This window comes from Haplochromis burtoni, unplaced genomic scaffold (genome assembly GCF_018398535.1).
Source record: "Haplochromis burtoni strain Fernald_Lab_line unplaced genomic scaffold, NCSU_Asbu1 Contig_346, whole genome shotgun sequence".
Lineage (NCBI taxonomy): Eukaryota > Metazoa > Chordata > Actinopteri > Cichliformes > Cichlidae > Haplochromis > Haplochromis burtoni.
The window spans coordinates 456,939-480,834 of NW_024582707.1; the positions used below are offsets into that span (position 1 = coordinate 456,939).

A 23,896-nucleotide genomic window follows, 5' to 3' on the forward strand; every position below is an offset into this window, starting at 1 on the left:
TTCAGCTCGGTGCTAATTACTTCAGGTCTTGACCTCGGGTTCAGACGAAGAGCAATAGAGGGGGAAGGTGCATATGCGAATATGTGCCCCTCTGAATGTGTGAGTGTTTCTGCGTTGGGGGTTGGGGTGGTTGGTTGGGGAGGTCATTGGTGCTGCCAATCAGTTTTCACACTGGATTTGCAAAACTATCATGGGGTGATCTAAGAGGGAGCCAGAATAGCAGCACAATGACACCAGTCAACTTGACTGCTGCTGATTTGGACATGTTTTCAGCATTTGTGCAACTCTCTGATATAGACAGGAAATCTCATAAAATGTGATAGAAACGGTCTGATGTGCAAAAGTGTTTCTAGTTCAAGTTTCAAGTCAAATTATATCACAATTAGCTATCTGTGCAATGTTACTGTTCTTTTCTCATCCTGTGTGTTCCAGTTTTTGTTGATAATGTTTACTTTGTGTGCGTAGATAGTAGAGCTTAAACAGACACATATTTGGGGTCAGGGCGAACTTTTTTATTTGTGTCCATGAAAGGGTGTGTATTCAGTTGTTTCAATAGGTTAACTCCTGAACCTTGATAAATAATGCTTGGACGTGGTACATATTTAAATGACAGAACTACAGCAGTCCTTGCACATAGATGGAATTTAACTAGAGAATCATAACTTTGCAGAAAAGCCTGAGTACTTCATATCTGCTAGTCTGCAATTGCATCTGAATTTTCTGAGTTGGATTACATCTGGGATATTCTTTAAGCTGTCATAACTCTGCATTTTACTTTGAAGAACACACACATCAAGCATCTTTTCTCCCAAAATATTTGCAAGCATATCCAAGCCCTTTCTCACCCAAGGCCACTTAACAACACAGAAAATCCAAAGCAACACTCTTCACCGCTAGTATCATGCTGTAAAAAAAAAAGAAAGAAAAAGAAACCTTATCCCTGGGTGCCACTTGCAAACAAAACCTGTCCAGTATGTGCATTCACTGCAATGCAAAACAGATTTCCAATGCTTCAGCATCACTTAAGGCCCTATTTTCAATTACAATGTCATGAGCACTTAGAGCTGACAAGCCTTTAGAGAAGGGGAGTGGAACCTGTGGTGACGTGCCAGATGCCCTTAAAAGACAATTAAGGACTTTAAATACACACACACACACACACACACACACACACACACACACACACACACACACACACACTAAATCTACTTTTCAGATGCATATTTTCTAAAAATACAGCCAATAAAATTATATGTAGACCACATCAGCCGGTCAAAATACACGTTCTGGATATTGTCAGAATTAGCTGGGGAATGCTTCTCATTTTCTTTTTAGGGGGAACGGAGAGGAAACACAGTGAGAAGAATGAGAAAAGAAAAGAAAAGCATGAAAAAGGAAATGAGTCGGGAGAAGGCAAAATGCTGAAGGAAAGGAAAGAGCGAGAGGGGGTAGAGAGTATAAAGGGGAGAGGGGAGTGGATGAAGCTCGCTCTTCTATTTTTCTCTTGGATCCCGCCCACCTGGCCAGGGGTTGGTCAGGGAAACCCAACTCCTGTGCTTGGATTGGTCGGCTTTTCTCTGGACGAGGAAAATAGTCTCCCTTCACAGACACAATAAAGTTTAATGCTGGACTCTTGGAAGCAGTAGGCATAAAATCAGTCCCGCTGTATGTTTTGTCGGTCCGCTGCGCTTTCCCACACGGAGTTACTGACGGGAGACGTCATAAGAAGGACTTGAGGATTTATCAAGATGCAGTTTTGTTTGTTTGTTTCTCAAACTGCAAGTGCGCACGTTATTTTAATTGAAAACACGCGCTTTTGATATCGCAATGATCCACTGCTGCGTTCAGGATATTTGAATCTATTGAATGGCTCAGAGTGGGATTGTGTAGCTCCCAGAGCGCACGGACGAACACGCACTCCGCTCCAGCTGGACTACAAACGCCGCTCTAGGTTCCAGGGCTACTTAACCCGACTGTGTTTGACGAGATAATAACTGTGGCAACATTTACAGAGGGGCAGCCGCTCAATATCAGGGTGATCATGCCCGGGATGATGGTGTCGCTCACGGGGTCAGCAGTGCTTCTCTTATCCGGATTGGTCGCTCCGCTCTGCTTGGTCAGGGCTTTTGGCGATGAGGTGGAGGAGATGACCTGCGACCCGATCCGGATCAGCATGTGCCAGGGTCTCGGTTACAACGTCACCAAGATGCCCAACCTGGTCGGCAACGTTCTGCAGTCGGACGCAGAGCTGCAACTGACCACGTTCACGCCGCTCATTCAGTACGGCTGCTCAAGTCAACTCAAGGTAGTGGACCCATGCGAATCGTAGCGACTGATGTCAAGCCACCACAACAAAGTAGAATAACCAGCATGCAAATATAATAATAATAATGATGATAATAATACACCATTAACGTGCACAAATTTAGGAACAAGCCTGGTCTAAAAAAAGCATGGCTCAGTCTGGAATCTCTGCTATATTTATTTGCGTGCGTCAAAGAGAGAAAGCAGTGTGTTTGTCTCAAAGCGCATGACAGAGCTCCAGCACCGCGAACTGATCAGACTGATGGCCCCGATGATAATGAGGGCCATAACATGGGTTGATTCCCACGAAGTCAAGAGGATCGGGCGGGAGTGGGGGGCTCCGTGCCTTCCTTCCTTTCCTGTTGTGCCAGGCTGTCATGCTAAATTCATTGAAAATGCCCCCTCTGTCTGTTGACATTCTGAGTTCATGCCCCTCACAGCAACAGCTGAGTCTTTAGTGCTATATACTGCACTGTCTTGTTAACAATGATGCCCTCAGTGTCATAAAACAAATGCTGCTTGTTTGACTCCTGCACCATGTAAGGAAAAAAGAAAAAGCTTGGACCAATTATGTGTCATTTCATTTTCAATTATTGGAGCAGCTGGTGGCACATCAGAGATTTCTTTTAGAGATGGCAAGTTTCAGTGTGGACAAGTGGTGTTTACATTTTTCTATAATTTGCTTTTATTCCTTTTATTTAGAGACGCCCAGTTTCAAAGGCATGCAAGCATGTCCAGATCGTCTAGACATCCCCGTACACTGACATGAAACCAAGCCCACACCTTTCCAAGTGCTTTTTTCCTCCCTCGGTCCTTATTTTAAGTCCACTGCCCTGTCTGGAGTGGCATGTGATTTTATTACAGCGTTAGAGTGACTTATTGCTGTGTGCAGCTGTTGGGAAATAGGGGTAAAAAAAATATTTTGGCATGTTAAATTAATACACTGCTTAAGAAGCATACAGTGTGTACTAGACAACCACACAGAACAAGAAGCAACTGCAGTATGAAGCCAAACTGTCCTCCTCCAGTTGTAAATTGTCCAGTGAGTTTAGCTGACAACCCAGTTTCTCTCTCACACACACACACAGATGCTAAAGAGGGAGAAAGGAGAAAGAGGAACCGTATCATTTAACATTTGCTCTAATGGGAGGCTTCCTGAGTAGTAACCAGAGTAGCTTTTTGCAGTGAAGTGACAGGACTCAGGTTACCAACAGTCAGGGAAAACACCCAGAATATGTGAGGTTACTGTCACCGCTTGAGTATGCATAGCTCACCGTGAGAATTATTTGAAGTATAACATGTGTTGTATGTCTCATGAACTTCTTTGAATGCTTTAGTCAAACCAAGACAATATTACAACATTTGGGTTGACTGCATTTTATCAAGTCACAATTTTTCAGGATGGCAGGTCTTCAATAAATTTCAGGAACAGACATTCTCTGTTTTTGGTGAGAAACTCTATAACAGGGATGTCAAACTCATTTTACATTGTTGGCCACATAAAGGCCACTTTGGGCCAGACCAGTGAAACTACATGACAACCCAGATGCTGAGCAGGGAACAGTGTAATAAGCTGAGAGTTTAAAGGACGTTTTCTTAGACTCGGATTAGTGATTTTGATATTGCCGTGGTAACGAGTCGCTGATTCATTATCAGAAGACAAGTCAACACTGTCTGCTTGTAGATATGTAGCAGAACAGTAGCTCAACCATTCAATGTATATTAAATTTGTTTATATCTCAAACATGCTTCAGTGGACAGAGGCAACAATTTTAACTTTTCCCCGCCAGTAAATTCTCACAGACACTAAGAGTTGTATAACATTTCCCTGATTATTTATTTCCCAACCTTGACACTCTTGTAGGATTCATGTTTCATTTGGGCTCCGTTCAAGGGCCAATTTCAAGCTGCGATTTGTTTATAACTGGATCAAGGCTGCAGTTCTGTAACATGTAGTTCCTGCTGTGGCCCAATACATATTTTGATATTTTTCAAATGGAAAAACAGCATCAAACCTTTTACTCCAGCACATTTTTTTTAACCACTCCAAGTGCCTAGAGCTTGTTTCCGTTATCTCATGGTAGCTGAGCGAAATGCACTTTCTGCTTCTGTGTGTTTTCATATCATGAGCCTGGTACAATTTTACACTCTGGCTTCAAACAGATTTCACTATAAATGCATGAAATCACTTAAAATTGCTACCCTCTGTAACCCCAGAGTACTTCTTCCCTCACTGCTGCCAGAATGTCTGCACACAGTCAAATGTGACTCCAGACTGTTCACTATCTTTATAACACTGACTTAGATATCTATTTCAAAACTATTGCCATGGGACAGAATAAAACTCAGGCTTAGATCAGGGGGATCATGCAGCATTACACGGCACATGCCCTCGCTGCTGTAATCATCACAGATTGTTTTTGATGGTACGGATTTGTATGCGTAACCTTGGAGCAGGTTAGTGTTGACTCTCTCTGTCTTGACTCAAGATGTGGCATTCCTTATTAGAGGTGAAAATAGAGAGCTACTAATAGAAGAGGTGATGCAATGTAATGAAAGTCGGAGCAGAAAAAGCAGCAGGATAGCGAGACGTATATGCAAGTAGCTGGAGGAGCCACATTTGGGACTACTGTACAGTTAGCAGCTGTAATCCAGTTGTAATATACAGAAAGCCTGCAGGGCCACAGCACTGTTTTCACTCCTCTAAAATACACCACACAAATGACACAATTTACCTTGTGCTTCACAGTTTGATTGAAGTGGATCAAAGTCTTAAAAATTATGACATAAGATTGGATAACTGTTGCGCTCCTACTGCAATTTCAGTGTTTAATTGAAACTGGCTTAAGTATACTGTTGCTTTCACTTTCTCTAGATCATAGGTGTCAAACTCTGGCCTGCGGGCCAAATTTGGCGAAGCCATACAAATTACTATTAGAACTGGCCTACTAGTATTATACAGCTAATATATATATTGTTTAGTATTAAGCTTTGCTTGTTCCATATTCAGTTTTTCAGCAAAACGTGTTTGAGTCCATAAGAAAAGCTTCATTCTTATATCTGGAGGAATAAATATATTTCAATAAATATTAACGTTAGCCAGCGACTTTGTTTCGGTTTTGAATTTTGGCCCACGTTGTATTTGAGTTTGACACCCCTGCTCTAGATGAATTGGAATTGGAGCCTGCTAGTGGGGTTTGGGGCCAATACTAGTGCAGTTTTTAATGGGCAAAAACTTCTGATATTCATATATACATATTCATATATATTCCTTATACTTCACAGAGGATGAAAAAGCCCTCTAGAGTTCACTGCTTTGAGAATTCTATGGGAGGAGTGCTGCTGGCATCATTAGCGTCCACTTGTCCCCTTTTGAGCCGTGGTTCTCGAACTGTCGGGCGGACCCCAAAGAGGCCCACTTGAGCTGAACTATAAAAGGGCCAAGTTGAATGATAATGATTATTGTGGTTGAAAATAAACAAGCATTTACAGATGATATCATGCTGGCTCTTATTTCACTACAGTTCAACTTGTATTCATTTTATAAATTATTAACTGTTGTTGGGTGTGGAGCATTAGCTTTTGTCCTGCTTCTGAAGAGGCCTTGGAGGGAAGGGTCACTCCAACTCAGAGTTGTTCCGAGGGATCCCCTTTATATTATGATGAAACACTTCTATCTTGATAGTATTGGCCTTTTCAAGTGAAGAAAGGGTATCTGAATAATTTGATTAGAGTGAAAATGATTTGAATAATATACTGGGGGTTTAGAGTCACTTGCTGCCAACCCAGGTGAACATCTGTGGAGATTCTGGACAGATGTTTTAGACAGCATTCCCCATTAGCATCATTAAAAACAACCAATGAGTGAAAATCCTTTAGAAGAGTAGTTTCCATGCCTCCACTTGAAGAATCAGTGCCAAGGCTTATTGAAGCACTTCTGACAGCCATGTAATGAACCAACACCTTAAGTAAGAAGCTTTATGTTGGTTGTCCTTCATTTTTCTGCCCATACCTTATGTTTGAGTTATGCTGAACAGGAAAATGATGAGTGGCCATTGTTCCTGAACTTCCGGCAATGTGTTTGACAAATTAGACACAACTTGACCCTGCACCTACTTGGCTGTGGTTCCCTAACACAACTGCAGACATCGATGAGAGTATTGTGAACAATCTCCCCAAAGAGAAGTGCATATGTGCCAGTATATTAGTATTAGACTAATATATTGTCCGTGTGACATTGCTTTTTCTATCAAAAGTTGCTTTGCAGTCACTCCCTGCTCCATGATTTTAAATCTCATCACAGAATGCATAGTTTGCCAAACTTGATTACATTCACAAAGGATCAAATGTTAAACATGTATTTCTTTATCTCCACTTTCCAACAGTTCTTCTTGTGCTCAGTTTATGTGCCAATGTGCACAGACAAGGTTCCCATCCCTATTGGTCCATGTGGCAGCATGTGTCTGTCGGTCAAGAAAAAATGCCTCCCCGTGCTCCACGAGTTTGGCTTCATATGGCCTGAGGTGAGTCGTATCATCATCAAAGACATCATGCATGTCTTAAAAAAATAGAAGTTCAGGATATAGTTTAGCAATGTGGAAAACCAAGAAACGTTTAAATCCATTACTGACATTACCCATTATGTTTTCTGCCCAGGAGCTCAATTGCAGCCTCTTCCCACCTCAAAACGACCACAACCACATGTGTATGGAGGGTCCAGGGGATGAAGACCCTCCATACCAGCCGGTCCGCCATCCTCCCCACCAAGAGGAGTGTCACGCCCTGGGATCTGCACCTGACCAATATACTTGGCTTAAACAGACTGAAAGCTGTACGCTGCAGTGCGGCTACGACAGCGGGCTCTACAGGCGAGGGGCCAAAGTGTTCACGGATGCGTGGATGGCAGTGTGGGCTGTGCTGTGCTTCCTCTCAACCACTCTGACAGTCCTGACCTTTCTCTTGGATTCTCAGCGTTTCTCCTACCCAGAAAGGCCCATCATCTTTCTCTCCATGTGCTGTAACCTGTACAGCGTAGCCTACCTGGTAAGCAGGAGGTTTAGTAATAATTTTGATCTATTTAATTTCACTTGTTGTGAGCAAATCAATAAAGCTATTTCATCAAAAATAATCAGATGAGCACCTTATGGACCAGTTTTTGGATATTAATTATTTTTTATATTTTATAAAAATGTTGTAGAGTACCAGGGCCAGCAGTTGAACATAATCCAACAAGAGTACAGTTTGTTTTTGAGTTTTCAAAATGTTACATCAGTGATTAAATACTAAAAGCCCTTTTTGATTCATCACTGCGTTGAGATAATTCAGTAATCTCCAGCTCTGCCTCTCTGCATTTAGAAAGAAAGACGATTCGTTCTCTTTTTACTTTATTCTGGGATTAATTCAGCCTCACCTCTTTTCCCTTTCTGTTCTATGTCATTTAACAGGTACGACTGACTCTTGGGAGGGAACGTGTTTCCTGCGATCTGGATGCTGCAGCAGTGCCAATTCTGGTACAAGAAGGATTAAAGAGCACCGGCTGTTCCATAGTCTTCCTCCTCCTTTATTTCTTTGGCATGGCGTCCTCTCTCTGGTTAGTGCAAATAAACACTGAGTTTTTATAAATCCTTCATCTCTTTTCCCCAGTTTAATCATTGTCATCAGCAGCTGGGAATGCCTTTTGCTAGAACAATTGGAATATGAGACTTGCATCCTGTTTTCCTTAAAGTCTTACTGCCCTGTCTCATAACCCATGTACCATTTGGGTTCATTTCCGACACATGCAAAGGTAAAAGTGACACTTCTTAAATCTGTCCTGCACTGGAAACACTGCTGTTACAGCTGTTTTTCTTCCTTTTTGCTTGGGCCCTGCTTTCCTGTTTGCCTACACTCTTCCTTATTTGGAAAAGCAAGAGACCAATGACTTCACTCTCTCCTAAAATATGATCATAACCCTGTATTATGCAACTCATGGCTAGCCGGTGTCAGGATAACTTAATTATAATTGAGGACTGGCCATGTCCACCTGATTGGTTATGAAAAAGTTACATAAATGAAAAATTATGTGTCGTTCCAACAGTAATCAGGAGCCTATGGTTTTTTCTAAGTATCTTAGTTTCTAGAAACAGATGATTTCTATTCACTATAAAAAGAAAAAGGTAATCTGATAAGTGTACCCATGAGGAAAATGTGTTGCTTATATCGCTCCTTTGTCTGCTCTCTCTTCCAGGTGGGTAATCCTGACCCTCACCTGGTTCTTGGCTGCAGGACTAAAGTGGGGCCATGAGGCTATAGAAATGCACAGCTCCTATTTCCACATAGCTGCATGGGCCATTCCAGCAGTTAAAACCATTGTCATCCTCATCATGAGACTGGTGGATGCAGATGACCTGACTGGGCTCTGCTATGTTGGCAACCAGCAGCAGGAAGCACTCACAGGCTTTGTGGTTGCACCACTGGCCACGTACCTGCTTATAGGTAATTAAAGCATAATATTGGTATTCATTCATCTGCTTATATTGGGTTTCCTTATTTTCTACTTTGTTCTTCTTCCTCAGCGTTTCTTTAACATACTCAGTTTCTCATTACAATTTTCAATCTGGTAGTCCTCACATGTCCTCCTCCCTCCTCCTCAGGCACTCTGTTCATCTGTGCTGGCCTTGTGGCTCTTTTCAAGATTCGCTCCAATCTGCAGAAGGACGGTGCCAAAACAGACAAGCTGGAGCGTTTAATGGTGAAGATTGGAGTGTTTTCTGTTCTTTACACCGTTCCAGCATCCACCGTTATTGGCTGTTATCTTTACCAACTCTCTAACTGGGGGGAGTTCAGGGCCAGCACCCAGGACTCATATGTGGCATCAGAGATGCTTCGAATCTTCATGTCACTGCTTGTGGGCATCACGTCGGGCATGTGGATCTGGTCAGCAAAAACCCTCCACACCTGGCAGCGCTGCTCTGCGCGCCTGCTCAGGGACAGCAGAGCGAGCCGAGGTGGCAAGAGGGCACCGGGCGAGAGCTGGATCAAACCAGGGAAAGGCAATGAGACGGTGGTCTGAAGGGAAAGAAGGAGAGAATGGACAGGAATGGAGTTCTGCTTGTTTCTCTCTCATGTACAGAAACTCACTCTGACGAATGAAGGAGGTCAGATAATCAATAGATGAGACGGAGATTGCAAATGTGGCACAGGAACGTTGCAGGAATATCACCAAAACAGCCTCTGGATGTAATTGCATCATCAAAGTAAAGACAGTCCTTGACCATGTGCCTCTATGAAGGAGACAAGATGAGAGTCATACATTAGTAGCAACAATAGCCTCTCTACCTTGATAGACTTCCTTTGCTCAGAGAGCTGGAGAAAGCAAAACAAATTAAGGAAAAAGAGAGATGGAAAAGGCAGAACTAAAGCATCATCAAGCAGACCGGACACCAATAAGCTGTACAGCACCACGTCTACCTCTCTGTCTCTCTTTTCTCCAGAGCCTCAGCAGAAGAGACTGAACCTGCTGAATACAAATAACCCTAACGCCATTGTGTCCTTTTAGGGTCTCCTTCAAGTTTTCAATTTTACACTGGAGCAGGTATCATATAGGTGTGGGCTGAAGTTTCCAAGAAGCACCCGATACCTTTAAAACCCCCTCCACATTGAGCGTATCAGACAAAGTGTACTGAGAATCTGATACACTGCCTTATAGCCACAGTTTGGTTATATTTTTCTGCTTTTTTGGGGAACTATACTTTTTTCAGTTCAAGAGAACAGTTAATTTTATTCTCAGAATTTTTTGGGAAACCAGCTCTAAGCTGTTTTATGCACTATAGAGATATAATATGTGAAGGGTTGGGAAAGCATTGGTAAGACTGAAAGTGAATCATTATACAACACATTTATATGCACAGCCTCATTGATGGGGAGTTTGGTCAGATGTAGGTGCAAAGAAAAGAAAACATTTTGAGGTAGTCACCACACCACAATGAATCCTGGTAATACCAGCTGTGACTTTTATTGCCCCATAAATTTGTAATTGCTAAGATGTCCTGGGAAATGAAGGAATTTGTGCTTTTCTACGAGGAGCTCGGCTAACTTCCAGTGATGTGTATAGTTTTCCTGGAAATCCGTATATGCTCTTAAGTCGCCATGAAATTCAGGAAATTAAATTATTCTCTCTGTTCTTACCCAAATATTGTCTCTATGGCAGGGTAACGGTTAGAGAATTTGAGGTTATTAGACAATCACTTGCCATAATACACATTACGCAACAGCAAAGGGCCGTCACAGAGACATGCATGTGCTCACACAGATATCACTGTCAAAATGTTTGGCAATAAAAGTAAAGTGAAGACAAGCGGTCTGTATTAGGTGTGGACCCACAGTGGGTGAATTGTGGACTGTAGCTGTGGGTAAACTGTGTGGGCAGAGCAACCACGGCTATTCCACGGACCCCATGTGGGTGTGCCCACGCAGGGCCCACAGCAGTTTTACGAGCTGTGGCCCACAAAACACACAACCCCCCCCCCCCCCCCCCCCCCCTCCCCCAATGTAAGGTAAATGTAAGTAAGCCCATGTGGGGCCAATAGGACATTTGCCCCTTTGGGTCCCAAAAAAGGGAATTCTGTGGGTATCCCAGCGATGTCTGACCAGAAAATAACCCAGGTGTAGCCCATGATGGCTAGCTTATATTGGGCCCATAGCAGATTTGCCCTTTTGAATCCCCATGTGTTTTTTTGTGGGCAAGCTATAGTTGATGTACCTACAAAAAACCTGCACTGACCTCCTTGTGGGTTCTACGGGTCCGCAGTGACCCCACATGGGCCCCAAAGGGACATATTTGTGGGCTAAAACAGCACCAGTTGTCATAAGTATAGTTACGCCCAGTACATGCTGCATGAAGATACGTGTCATACCTGAGTCCTTAGATGGATTTTAATTCTTTTATTCCTCCTGTTTAATCACATTATCCCTGAATGGCACAGATATGTGGAGGTTAGAGCAATTCTTTTAGCCACTGATGAGAGTCCTTCCTGATTCTCGTTGTGCTGCTGCAGATTGAATGTAGGACCAGTAAATGCCTGACATGATATTTTGACATTACTCTTCATCTGAACATCTAAACTGTCCAAAACCTTTGTACATAAAAGTGTACTCGTGGTTCTCTGTCCACAAATCTTGTTCATCAGCTTACTTATGACTATATTTTGGTCAGTATCAGGAATCAAACATCTTCTTTTGTGTGCTTTTCTTTTCTGGTCTGTTGGTGTGTATATTTTCTTTCTCTATAAATGTCACATCATGTCTCTCTCTCGCTCTCTCTGCCTAGACTGTGTTTTTTATAAGGCTAATTTCCCAGACAATCAAACCCTCAAAGGAAGAGATTATTGCTCATTGTATTTCACATTTTCATGGATGACTAAAACAAGTTATTGTCTCTCAAGTTGGATTGGAGCTGTATTTACCAAATTCTGATATTTTCTCCTGTGTCCCGTATATTTTCATGACAATCTTCCCAGCAACATTCTTGCAGTTCTGCAAGCCTTTATATCTGTAGTATATGTGATATCTGTCACATTTTGCCTTCCATATTTGAGAAGAATAAGGAAATGTCTGTTTCAAACAGTTGAAATATATAAGACCTGGAGCTTTGTCTTCCTGTGTGTCCTCTGTAACTGTAGTGCCTCACACGTACCCCTGTTTTTGGCTTAATGTTTAGAATTGGACAGAAAATCATTGTGGGGATTCAATTGCCCCAAAATATGTTAAATATGAGCCATTTTTTAACATTAAGAGACAACTTTTAATGGTTGTGGTGAAACCTAGAACCCCCTCAAGAAAGTGTTTCTTAAACCAGCGTAGCCTGGCACATTTATTACATTTCCAAAGTCAAACAAACATTACATTCACTCAAAGTGAATTAAATTAACCTCTGACCACCTCCCCTCTGAGTTAATGTAGTTTCCCTGCGAATGTTTTGGCGGTCTACTCTATGACCACACTGAGCTTCAGGTAACATTTCCAAACAATCACAGAATGTGCCTTGAAACCCAGTGAGTATGTGTCAAGCTTAATAAAGATTGAGAACCACTGATTATACCGATTTGTTAAATGTTTGCCAGAAACCCCGATATGAATGACTGCCGAAGTCAGTTCACCAGCACTGATCGCAGCCTTTAAGGTCTGGACTGACCCCTGTGTAGAAAAGTCAATATCGTCAATGTTTTATAATGAAATTGCTAATTTATCCTTGTAAAAAAAAAATGACAACAAATTTTAAAATGTGTTTGTTATTTAAAACAGTTTTGTATCAGAAGAATAAAAAAAATTGTTTTCTGACATGCTGACGGGGTTATATGTGTGCCTCTGACTTTGATGAGTGTTGATTTCATTGTAGTGACATTTTTCGTTGCACATCGGGAGAAAAAATGAAAATTGCCCTCCAGTTTCTTTAAAGCTTAAAGGTAAACCTTTACCTGAACACAAAGATACTCAAATTACAGACAAATGTCACAAAAGAAGTAAAACGGTAAATATTTCCTATTTTCAAATCGTCATCACTCGAATAGCCAAAGCAGAATTTTATATTTGAGGTGACTGAAAAATGCTTTCCCGTCTGTTGTGAATAAATTAACTAAAAAAAAGTAAGTATTATGTACAGAAGAGTAGAGTTTGGTCATAGAGTGCAGTTAGTGAGCATGCTATTGTAATGGTAAGACATTTAAAATGTAAGATTGTTATCATATAAAATTGTAGTTTTGTATAAACAAACAGACAATCCATGACTCATAAAGGCCACTTAAAAGTAGTGTGAATGAGTGAACCCATGGATAACTGCTTTACTGTTTTGCTTTTGGCCCATGCAGTGTAACATCCTTGCACGTCCTCTGGGATGTGTTTACTTACTGGGTTGAACAATGCTGCCACCTCTTGTCTAATGAGGCAAATTCAATTTTAATGGTCTTTCAGACACAAGTGCATTTACAATTTGCGCAATTATTTGCCGGCACGCAACCCTATTAGGTCTTTTATCGAGTTTGCGTTTCTTTTTAACGTTCACTCTGGGTTAGGATAAGTAATGCTCTATATCCACTAAATTCCATTTGAATCCACAGTGTAAACATAGTGATTATGCTGTGTAAACACGACTTTACCATCAATCACATCTTATCAGCTATGAACTTTCAACCCCTCCAACACACGCACACGTTTACAGCACACACAGGAGTATTTGCAGAAGCACACACAGACTCTCACTTCAAAATTAGCTGTAATTTGGCTTTACAATTACACTTAATACAAGCAAGGCTGCAATTTACTGGTGCAGGGGTAAAATTACATCTGGAGAAACTGATTAATTCTGGGCATGTTAGACTGTCTGAATGAATGTGTGTATGTGCCCGAGAGCATCTGTGTGTGCGTCGGCAAGCGAGAGAGTCCAAATATCTAAGTCTGAAGCTCAGATTGCCTTCCTGTAATTTACTGTGAGTGAACTGAGTGTTTCTTTAAGAACACACTCGAAAGCCTGAGGTAAAGGGAAAGTGACAGCATCTCCTTCTCTATTGTTTCCAGATGTGGCTCCTCTAAAGCACACACATACACACACCGGTACATGCAGACAGAGAGAGTGAGAGTACACGCACATGCATGTTCACACATTGACATGTGCATTCACAAACACAGACAGGCAAGAGGAGGAGTTCAATTCTCTCAAATTTATACCCTATATGGTGGTTTTTGTATAGTGAGTTCATGTGTGTTCTCACTCGAGGGTGCATTCGAGCACACAGCCTCCCAATTTTTTCTCTTTCTTTTTTTCCCCCAGTGAATGCCACAGGTCATTCAATCTCCACGCTTCTCCATCTACCCGTTGGTTTCCACATTTCTTTGGTTGTTTAGAGACACCGCAGCTTGTCATGAGCAAAATTCTGCAACGGGAGAAGCTCACCCTAAATGCTAATTTTCAAGCCTTAAAATAACAGAAATTCCACTTCTGACTGTGACATTTCCTCACAAGTGACAGCTCTAGAGCATATTTTCTGTATATCCACTCTCCTGGTGACATTTGGACGAAATAACCATACATACAGACCGAGTGCTACACACACTATGTTAGCGAACAGCATGTTAGAATTCTTTTCCACATGAAATGTGAAAGGGCCCTAATAAAATTCTTCAGCCATTATTCTTGGAGATGTATTTTCAGAGTCGGGTTCCCTTGTGTGTAATTGTGTATGTACAGTATGTGTGTGTGTGTATGTAAAGAGGGGTAAGAAATCGCAGTAAAGTGAAGGGAGAAAAAGGCTAAAGTTAGAAGTCAGGGTCGGGAAAAACAAGTCAAATGCGAGAAGTGAAAGAAAAGCGACATCAAACTGACAAAATTAGAGAAGAGAGAGTAACGCAAAAGGAAGTGAGCGAGATAAAGAGAGGAAAGGAAATCTGTCATCGTCCAGCAGCAGAAGGTTGCAGCTGTTCACTCTCAGCAATGTTGAAATCATTTTCCCATTCTACCGAGCATCTATGTTGTATGAATAGTTTTGAGTAATGGCCACTCCTGGGGATTCTGGGTGACGTAGGTGTCCTGGCCTAAGAGCCAATGCGATGCAAGAAGAATTTGTAAATCCTGGTTCTTGGGCCAAACATGCTAACGAGTTGAGACTGAAATCCAAAAGCCTGGCCAGGAGGCAGATTGGCAAATTATTTGCCATCAAGCTGAAACAGAGAGCTCTTTTTTACGTGGCAATGAGTGTGAAAGATTGGAATTTACTTTTCTGGCTAACAAAACCATACTCTGTGTGTTAAGGTCAGACCAGAAATTGGAACATGTAGAGTGTATTTTTTTATTGTAATGTCAATAATAATTTGGCAGTAGAGTATTGTAAGTATTCTTTTTTGCTGATGGAACTACATTCATCCTAAAGAGCGCTTAAATTCTTATTTAGACCCTTCATACATGTCACTGACTTTGCACGGAAAAATCTTTCTTTAGGCTTTCAGTGTTTACTGCCCTGTGATAATATCAGTATACTAATACAAAGTGATAACATCTCATAACATTTAAGATGTAAAACATCTGACACAGTACCAGATTTCATGAAATCTGCTCTTTACACATTTGATGATTTGTGATTGTATGAATTATGCTGCTTTCATGTCAAACCATCATTCACCACTAGATGTCACCGTGCCACTGTCAGTGTCACTTTTCTCAGCGTCGCTATTGCTTGTTTCTCTAAATGTGTGTAAATGAACGACTTGAACTTAAAGGCCTGTACAGAGGCGTTTCTAGGATTTATTAAATGCTGTGGCAGAAGATCAAAGACCACGGGGAACACTGGGCATAATCTATATACATGTTGGATAACAGTTTTTATAGTTTTCCAATGTATTTAGAGATTTAACTTATATACAAGTTACAAACCTACTGAAGTAAAGCAGAAGTTGCATAAATAAAATATATTCAAAGTACGTATGGGAAACATTCTCAGGATGGCAGTTTTCAGAATCATACATGTTATATTATTGGATTATTGGATGCTTGATAGCTTGAGTTATGTTAATGCAAGTTATTTTGAAAATGAATAACAAAATAAAGCTTTAAAATATGTAGAAACTTGAGTAAGCATTTAAGTAAAAGCAGAAAGTAGTATTAGAAATATTTAAATAAAGTACACATCTGTAAATTACTTGAGTAAATGTACTTGGTTATATTCCATTTGGTCCTAACAGCAGTCTTGTCTGGTGGCACTGTGTGGATTGCCTGCTAACATGAAATAATGAAAAAATCAAGATTTTCTGATTTTCTTTCTGAAATAAGAAAATTTGCAACCAATAAAGGATCAATTGAACGCAAAAGTAACGTTGTTAAGATGTAAACTTGGATTTTTGGTGTCTAGGTTTTTCATTGACTACATGGTCTAATATAACTGCAATATTACTACTTATACTACTACAATTACTGCTACAATGAAATCCTTATTAGATGTGCCAAAATTTGAACTGTACAAATTATTTACTTACCCTTCAAAGCGCCTGAACGTTTCAGCGGCTGAGAATGTGTTTTAAATGGCTGGTTTTGTAGGGATTTATCAGAATAATATATGCCATATTATTACCTACCTTATTACACTGGTGAGCTAGTGAGCGAATTCACACGGGTGAACGCTTTCACCGGTCCAATGTAATCAGGAGGATAATGACTGTTACACAAGAAAGCAACTGTGTTAGCACTTTTTCTAATATGCACATAATGAACCCTCAGAGGTGTAATCCGTTGTGTACAGTGTTTTTTGTATGAGAGGAGAAGCAAATGTGTGACAGTGGGAAAAAAAGTGGTCTCGTGTGGGTGAAAGGCCGAATGATTCCGTGTTATTTTAGTAGGACATTTGTCAACTTTAGAAATGTCAACGGTTCAATTTAGTCACGCTCACACTGATGGATTGTGGGGCAGCAGGGAATATCCGACAGAAAAACAGACTGAAAAATGATGGGGGAGAGATGGAAGAGCAGGAAGAGAGGAAATGAAACAGAAGGGGAAACTGACTGAGAAAAAGAGGAGCAGTGTTAAAGACAAAGTCAGAGAAAAAAATGCAGCGAAAAGCCTGAAAACAAAAACAAAAAAATGAGTCCGTTGCTTTCATCAATTAGACAGTCAGTTTGGCAGACTGGCTGACTGGAAATGACTCATACATAATCTAAATTCAAGAGCCTGTCAGGGTTTGCTTCCTATTAGTTTTTCTGACCAGCAGGTCTCACTACCAACTCCTAAGCCTTCCCTATAATCCCTCACACTCACCTTCATCCACTCTACTCCACCTGCACTCTCTTCTTCATCTCTATTACGTAATGTCTGTTGCTTTCAATGGTTGGCCCCATCCACTTTTACTACAGCTTCTCCTTAGACGTTCATATTTCCACCTGTCTCCTTCTCATTCATCTGTATTCTGTCTTCTTTCCAGAGCATACCTCCACCTCTCCATCCTCTCTTCCACCTGCTCAGTGCTCTCAGCACATATCACAGTGTCATCTGCAAACATTATAATCCACAGAGACCTCATCTGTGAACCTGTCTATCACTATTGCAAATAAAGGAGTGCAGATCTGATCCCTGATGTAATCCCATCCCCACCCTTACCGCACACTTCATGACTGTCTTGTTGTACTCATACATGTCCCACACCATCTTCACATACTTCTTTGGCACTCCTGACTTCGTCATGCATCATAGTTTCTCTCTGCACTGCAACATCCTCTGGCCTTCTCGATACTTCTCCATCAACAGTCTCAAAGCAATCATCACATCTGTAGTGTGCTTTTTTTAGTGTGCCGTACTGTTACTTCATGCTACGGCTCATAATCTGACCCTTAAGAAAAAGTCAAGCTAACAGTAAAGTCAACTATAAATTTTGACTTAGCATTTCTACATATTAATTAGATGACTCCGATGTGCCTTCAGAGACTCTAAACTAAACCTGAAGTACAATTTGGAACATCTGAACAGTTAGTAAATGAAATGGATCAGACGTGTGTGTTCTCTCAACTGTAAACCTTTAATTCCCTTATTCTTTCATCCGGTTTGAATAGCTTATGTGCCTGAATGTCGGGCTGTATTAGTAAGCTTTGTACCGTCGCATATTTGACAGCATTTGTGGGTGTGTACGTTTGTTTGTTCACTCATGGGTCACCCATTTTGTGCTGCAGCCTTTCTACTTCGTTGGACACCCGCATAGGAAGGAGACAATTATCTAAAGCCTATGATCCGGGACTTGCTGCGCCCTGCTTATTAGAACTGGTCTAACACACTACAGCTGCACCCAGTCACTCCAATATGGAAATGTGGGACCATGCACAGACAAATTAAAACTCAAAGACACTACAGTCACAAAACAAACACAATCAGATAAGGAAGATGAAAGCAGCCATAATGCATTTTATCATTCACATGACTAATGGACACATGAGCTCTTTCCAAGAATTTGTACTTAAGAAAGAAATCCAACAAATATCCCATTTTTCTCTGAATTAGTGTTTTTTAGTTTTGTTCTATTCCACTGCACATCTTACTCTTTTAAGTAATTTTGTTTGCCTCTCAGCTCCCAGCCGTATTTTTCAATTGTTATAGTGGTACTATTAATATGTTAGGGACTGTCAAAGGTTATTTTTGTTGTTGTTTTTGGTGTTTGTTCTCAGTTACAGCAGAAAATGGGCTACAGCAGTGTAACATATGCTTTGAAGGGACAGTTTGGCATGCAGTTGGGACGTTTCCTCATGTAAAAGTCTCTTGCTATAACAAAGACAATTTAACTGGTATAATTACTGTTGCTTAATCCATGTGATCCTCCTAAAGTAGGTTGACCTTTCATTCCAGAGAAATGTTTGATTGGATGTATCATATTCTCCTGGTTTATGTAAAAAAAAAAAAGTGCTATTAAAGCTACTGATTTATCAAAGAAGGATCTGTAAATTGATAAGTACAGGCCTTAAATCTCATGAATTCTCCTAATAATAATCTAACCATATCCCTAAGCAAAAACCAAGTGAAATAAAGAATTGAGGACATTTATGGGGCTTATTTTTATTCCTTGGCATTAATCCAACAGGTCAATGTGAAAAGTATGTCACAAAAACTGCCTAAGGTAAAGCAGTCAAAGTATTAATGGCAGTTTCATTTGAAATGGCAACAAAACTAGGTAAAATGAAAAGAAAAGAAAAAGCATTTAATTGAACTTACATGAAGGGCATTGCTTTTTACTCTGTGTTGAAAAGATTTTATTCAGGATAAATAAAGAAAATGTCTCAAAAGTTGCTTCGGGCTACGTGATTCTTAAAAAGGAAATGAACATATCTTGAACTGAATTTTGATTAGTTAGTAAATTCAAGGATGCTGCTGGATGTCAAGCGAGAGTTTGCCATTTAATAAAGAAGCTCCATCTAAAAACCATGATTAGATGTTACACATAAATAGTGCTATGCAGACATCACCAAGAAAGGTTTCTGGGAGACAATGATGCAAAGTATTTACTGAGCAGTGTAAGTGACTGTGTAACCATGAGTCTAAGTGATTGACATAATTAGGTTTTGGAGTCTGTCTCTGAGTTGCAGTCATTTATATGATGGCAGTTTGTGCATCTTGCGACTCACCCAAAGCTACAAGACTAAGTAATTGAATGCAGTATTACATGTAGCTATTGGCAACAAATAACAGACAAATACCAAGTCATTTTGGAGCCACATCATACAGAGTGTATGCTTGCTGTGTTTTCATTGCTCTTCACAATCTAGATCTAAATATCCTCTTGTCAACATCACTAGTGAAAACAATACAGTTATTACAGTTTAGATTTTTCAACGTGCTTGTTCTTCAGTAAAAGATATAAAGCACAGCTGTAACCAATGATGGCAAAGTTCCACTAATTGACCCAGTAAGCCTCAACAGTGGCCCAGCACTGAAAAAAAAAAAGCCAGACCGCCCCAAAGCAAATGTAGCGAGGCCTCATTAATACACCTGTGCCTCCCCTACTCGAAGTCTAATGTGAAAAACATGTGCTGGAACAGTTGAATAGGTCATTGCTGTTATTAGTAACATCTGTCCTTTTACCACTAAGAAAGGTCCGAATGTTTCCTGTGAAGTGAGCAAATCAATCACCTATAAAGGATTCTGTTTCCTGGTCTGTGGAGTCGGTCTGTGGGTTGCAGAATAACAATTACAAATCTTAGCTTTTCAAAGTTTCATGAATAATAATTGACATCAGCTGCAAGTAAATGCTTCAAAAGATGAGCCATGTATAACTAAATGGAACTGAACAGGCAAGGCTTGTAAATATAATTTTCACATGTAATGGTGTAATTGAAATTACAAGTAGCGGCATCTCTCTATACAGAAACACCTGCATCTACAATGTTTAATCTGAAGTTAAACAATCACTTGATCATAAAATGCCCCAGAGAGAGAGAGAGAGAGGGGGGGGGGGGGGCAGTCAAAGATTGATGAGGCAGATGGTAGAGTGCAGTGCACACTGTTCAGGTCACCCTCCATACATATTTACAAGTAAGCTTTCTAGGTAGTGTGATGTTAAGACTGTATACTGTGTTTAGAGTAAATTAATCGGTTAGCTCACAAGACTGCTATAATGAAACACTGATTTTTAGCATTTACACAAAGAACAAAGGTTATGGACAACACTTCTTGGTCTGAGAAGTGTGCTCAGTGCAGAAGGGCCATAAACCTGCATTCTTTAAATTGGCCAGCAGGGGATGAGCAAAGATAGACCTAATTAGTGCTCAAACATTCTTATTTGACAGACGCCCTTTTTGCAGGACACTTTTTTTTTTTTTTACAAATTCTATCTGAGAATTTTATATTTTAATTTTAAACTTAGCCATGGTGAGGAGGTGGGTCATTGCAGAAGGGATCAGAATGGATCCACTACTCCATATCAAAAGAAGCCAGCTGAGGTGGTTTAGGCATCTGACTAGACTGCCACCTGGATGCCTTCTAGGTGATGTGCTTCAAGAGGGAAGTCTGCAAGTCTCTGCTTAGGCTGCTGCACCTGCTACCCAAACCTGGACAAATGGCAGAAGATGGATGGATTCCCATTTAAAAGCATGTGATGCCCAACAATTGTATTTGTATAATTCTGCATGTGACTTACATCGCTTACTTCCGTAGGTGCTCACTGAGGAAGAGCCATTTCTGAGTGGACTCATCAGGGGTAGAGCAAAAGGAAAGAATATGTCAGAGTCATGACTAGCAGCATTTAGTGTATGTGAATCTGACGTGGTGCAGAGGAAACAACAATGTCTGATAATTTGCCTGATTATCAGACATTCACAGAGGCAGTACAAGTGCAAAAAACCAGAGTGCACACTAGTTAAAGTCAGCTCCAAAGTCCCCCCATCAGTGGCTAGTCTCACATTATATTGAATACAACAGGATCAAATTGCTTTTCAGTGGGGTATAGTCAGGAGGGTTTTTTAAACTAAACGCAATGCTGCAGGGGTCTGAGGGTTTTTCATTTATTGGTAATTAGAATGTAAAATAACAGGATGAAATTAGAGATGGTTGACATGCAAAAATGAAAAGTGTCATTGCAAACTATCTGATAAGTGATTGCAGTAGTTTCCCATTCAGCCCTCGATATTCTTTTATTTCTTAGAAATATAAATTACTGAATTTAAATTAAATTCATTTTGGTCCTACTGTGGCTTCTTCTTGCTCTCTGCTTGGTAACAGTTTGCTGTGCCCTTTCTTCTGATTATATTTGATCAGATTTGTGGTATTATGACTGTAGCAGACTGTCTTCCCACAAATATCACAGCTGGCAACATTCTTATTAGCGGGCTGTAAAAAAAATACTTGTAAAAATATATTTTCAGCCAGAAACCAGCTGGGCCATTGTGGCCAGGTAATGGACAATCTCTTTGTTTACTGTCAGTGGATATAATGCCACTGTGTGGCCTCAATTCCACAGTAAATGAGAGAAGAATGGGTTTTGTTTTGAGAGGGGAAAAAAAAGAAAGGAGACTCATTTTTTTTTGTTCAGTGATACAAAATATTACAACGTATGAAAATATAGAAAATATGAGGGATTTGGGCTTTGAACACTAACCCTAACACTAATCTAAGTATGGATGCACAGCTGCCGTTTTTCTGGTGAAAGAAAAGATGGATTTATTTTAGGAGTTTAAAAAAAAAGCACTGAAGGTCTTTTAGGCACTTTTGTCTTTTTACTAAAATTATCAATTAATAAGTAATTATTGCTATTGATTAATTTGCTTGATCTGTAAAAGATATACTTAAATGACAAATTTTATCTCAAATAATATTTTATGTTTGCATTAATTTAAGTATTGTAATTATTTTTAACCATTTGCCTACAGAAATGTAGATATAGAAATATATATATTTCATCCTACTCTTTCGTGCAATCCCTAAGTACAAGCCTGTGCTTGTGCCTTTGGAAATACAGTGATATGAGACACATACGGAGGTGTGTTCTTAGGCCAAGAAAGCCACTGATATCACTGTGATAAAACCATAAACACTTCCCACCAGTGACTTTGGGAAAATATAACAATACAAGTGCTCCTTCTTCCCCCAGCAATGCAACTATGGAGTTGTCCAGGAGGAAAAGGTTTCTAGCTCAAAGACAACACCACGGAGTACTTTGTCCCAGTGACCATTCATTGCACTCCTGCTAGGAGAAAGCCTGAGGTGTTCGATGTCAAACCAGCGACAGTAAAAACAATAATCCACCAACATTCACAACCACTTTATTTTCAGTACGATGCAAAGATGCTGAGGCAATAAAATGTCTCACATTACAGTGTAGTGACATAACTTTAGAAAAACACAATATGGGATAGGCTCCAGCTCAACCATGAATTAGATGAGCAGATGGATGAATGGGTGGATGATGGATGGATTACTTCAGGTGGTATTTTCATTGCTGATACATAATGATGTGCATTATGATCACATGAGGAAGTCTGCAGCATTTAAAGTCTTTGCTGCCATCTGGGTGGATATATAGAGCGCAGCGGGAGGAGAGTATGACAGCTGCTGCAAAAAACAAAACAAAAAAAAGAAATACAGTTAATACTTTTACTTGTACTACGAAACTAAATGTCTGGTTATTTCTTCGTGTACAGGGATCCTTTTACAAACTCAGCAACGAAATGCAAAAAGTATTTATTTTATTTATTTATTTACATTTCATATGTTTAGAAGTATGAATGATCCACAGAAATGAAATAGTAAAGGACTGCATACCCAGTTATTACATGAATATTCACATGGGTGGACACGGGAAGTGTTACTACAACTGAGCACACTGAGGTCCTGTTTTTCAGGAAATTCTGGGAATTCATTTTCTACAGTAACAATGTGATGCCAAAGACTTGAAGCTGCCTTGCAGGGATTAAATATTTTGAGCAGTTTCGTAAGCTGTGTGAAAAATATGAACTTTTTGTAAGACTCAGCCAATCACTTATCAGCTTTTCAGTTTCCCCTTATTTAATATGTAACTTAAAATTTAAACACAGAAGTTTAAATGTGAATTGTCAGTGCTCTGTAAACACATTTAAATAAGAAAAAAAAACACGTGTACTCTACTTTAAGCATGGTTTTAAATTTAAATTTAAATGTTGTTTTGTGGAAGCCCAATTATACAGCAGAGAAAAATGTTGATCTTCTTTTTGGTTTGGTTTGTTACCCACTCTGAACAAAATGGTTTGCAGCAATTAGTGCATAGTTTTGTCCATGTAGGCTGACTCACCTTTATCATCACATCTGAAGCTAAAAAGAAGAAAGAAAAAAAGAATTTTTAAAAAAAGCACAGAGTAACCCAAGGTCTCACCATCTTTTTCATATAACTTCGCTGCTCCTCCAGCAACCAGTGACTGATCTCTGCTGGTGAACAATACAATGTATCAGATTAATGGAGTATTTCTGTGTCAGTTTAATTGAAGAAAGAAAAAAAAGCAGAGTGCGACAAAAAAAAAAGTAGCTCGAGTGTTGCCATAGAATAAATCCTGTGGTATATACCATCACATGGCATCTGTTTCAGAAAACTTAAATAAAATAATAATATTTGTCTTTTTTTGTGCATGAGTG

General features: G+C 40.1%; 1 protein-coding gene across 1 annotated transcript; it reads left to right on the forward strand.

Annotated features, from left to right (window-relative positions):
• Window positions 1-1,582: 1,582 nt before the first annotated feature.
• On the forward strand, window positions 1,583-15,353 carry fzd4 (frizzled class receptor 4). Its single transcript, XM_005942796.2, has 6 exons — window positions 1,583-2,305; window positions 6,690-6,827; window positions 6,961-7,347; window positions 7,749-7,894; window positions 8,531-8,778; window positions 8,937-15,353. The coding sequence occupies exons 1-6, from the start codon at window positions 2,042-2,044 to the stop codon at window positions 9,353-9,355; spliced, it is 1,602 nt and encodes a 533-aa protein (XP_005942858.1). The 5' UTR covers window positions 1,583-2,041; the 3' UTR covers window positions 9,356-15,353.
• The last annotated feature ends 8,543 nt before the right edge of the window (window positions 15,354-23,896 follow it).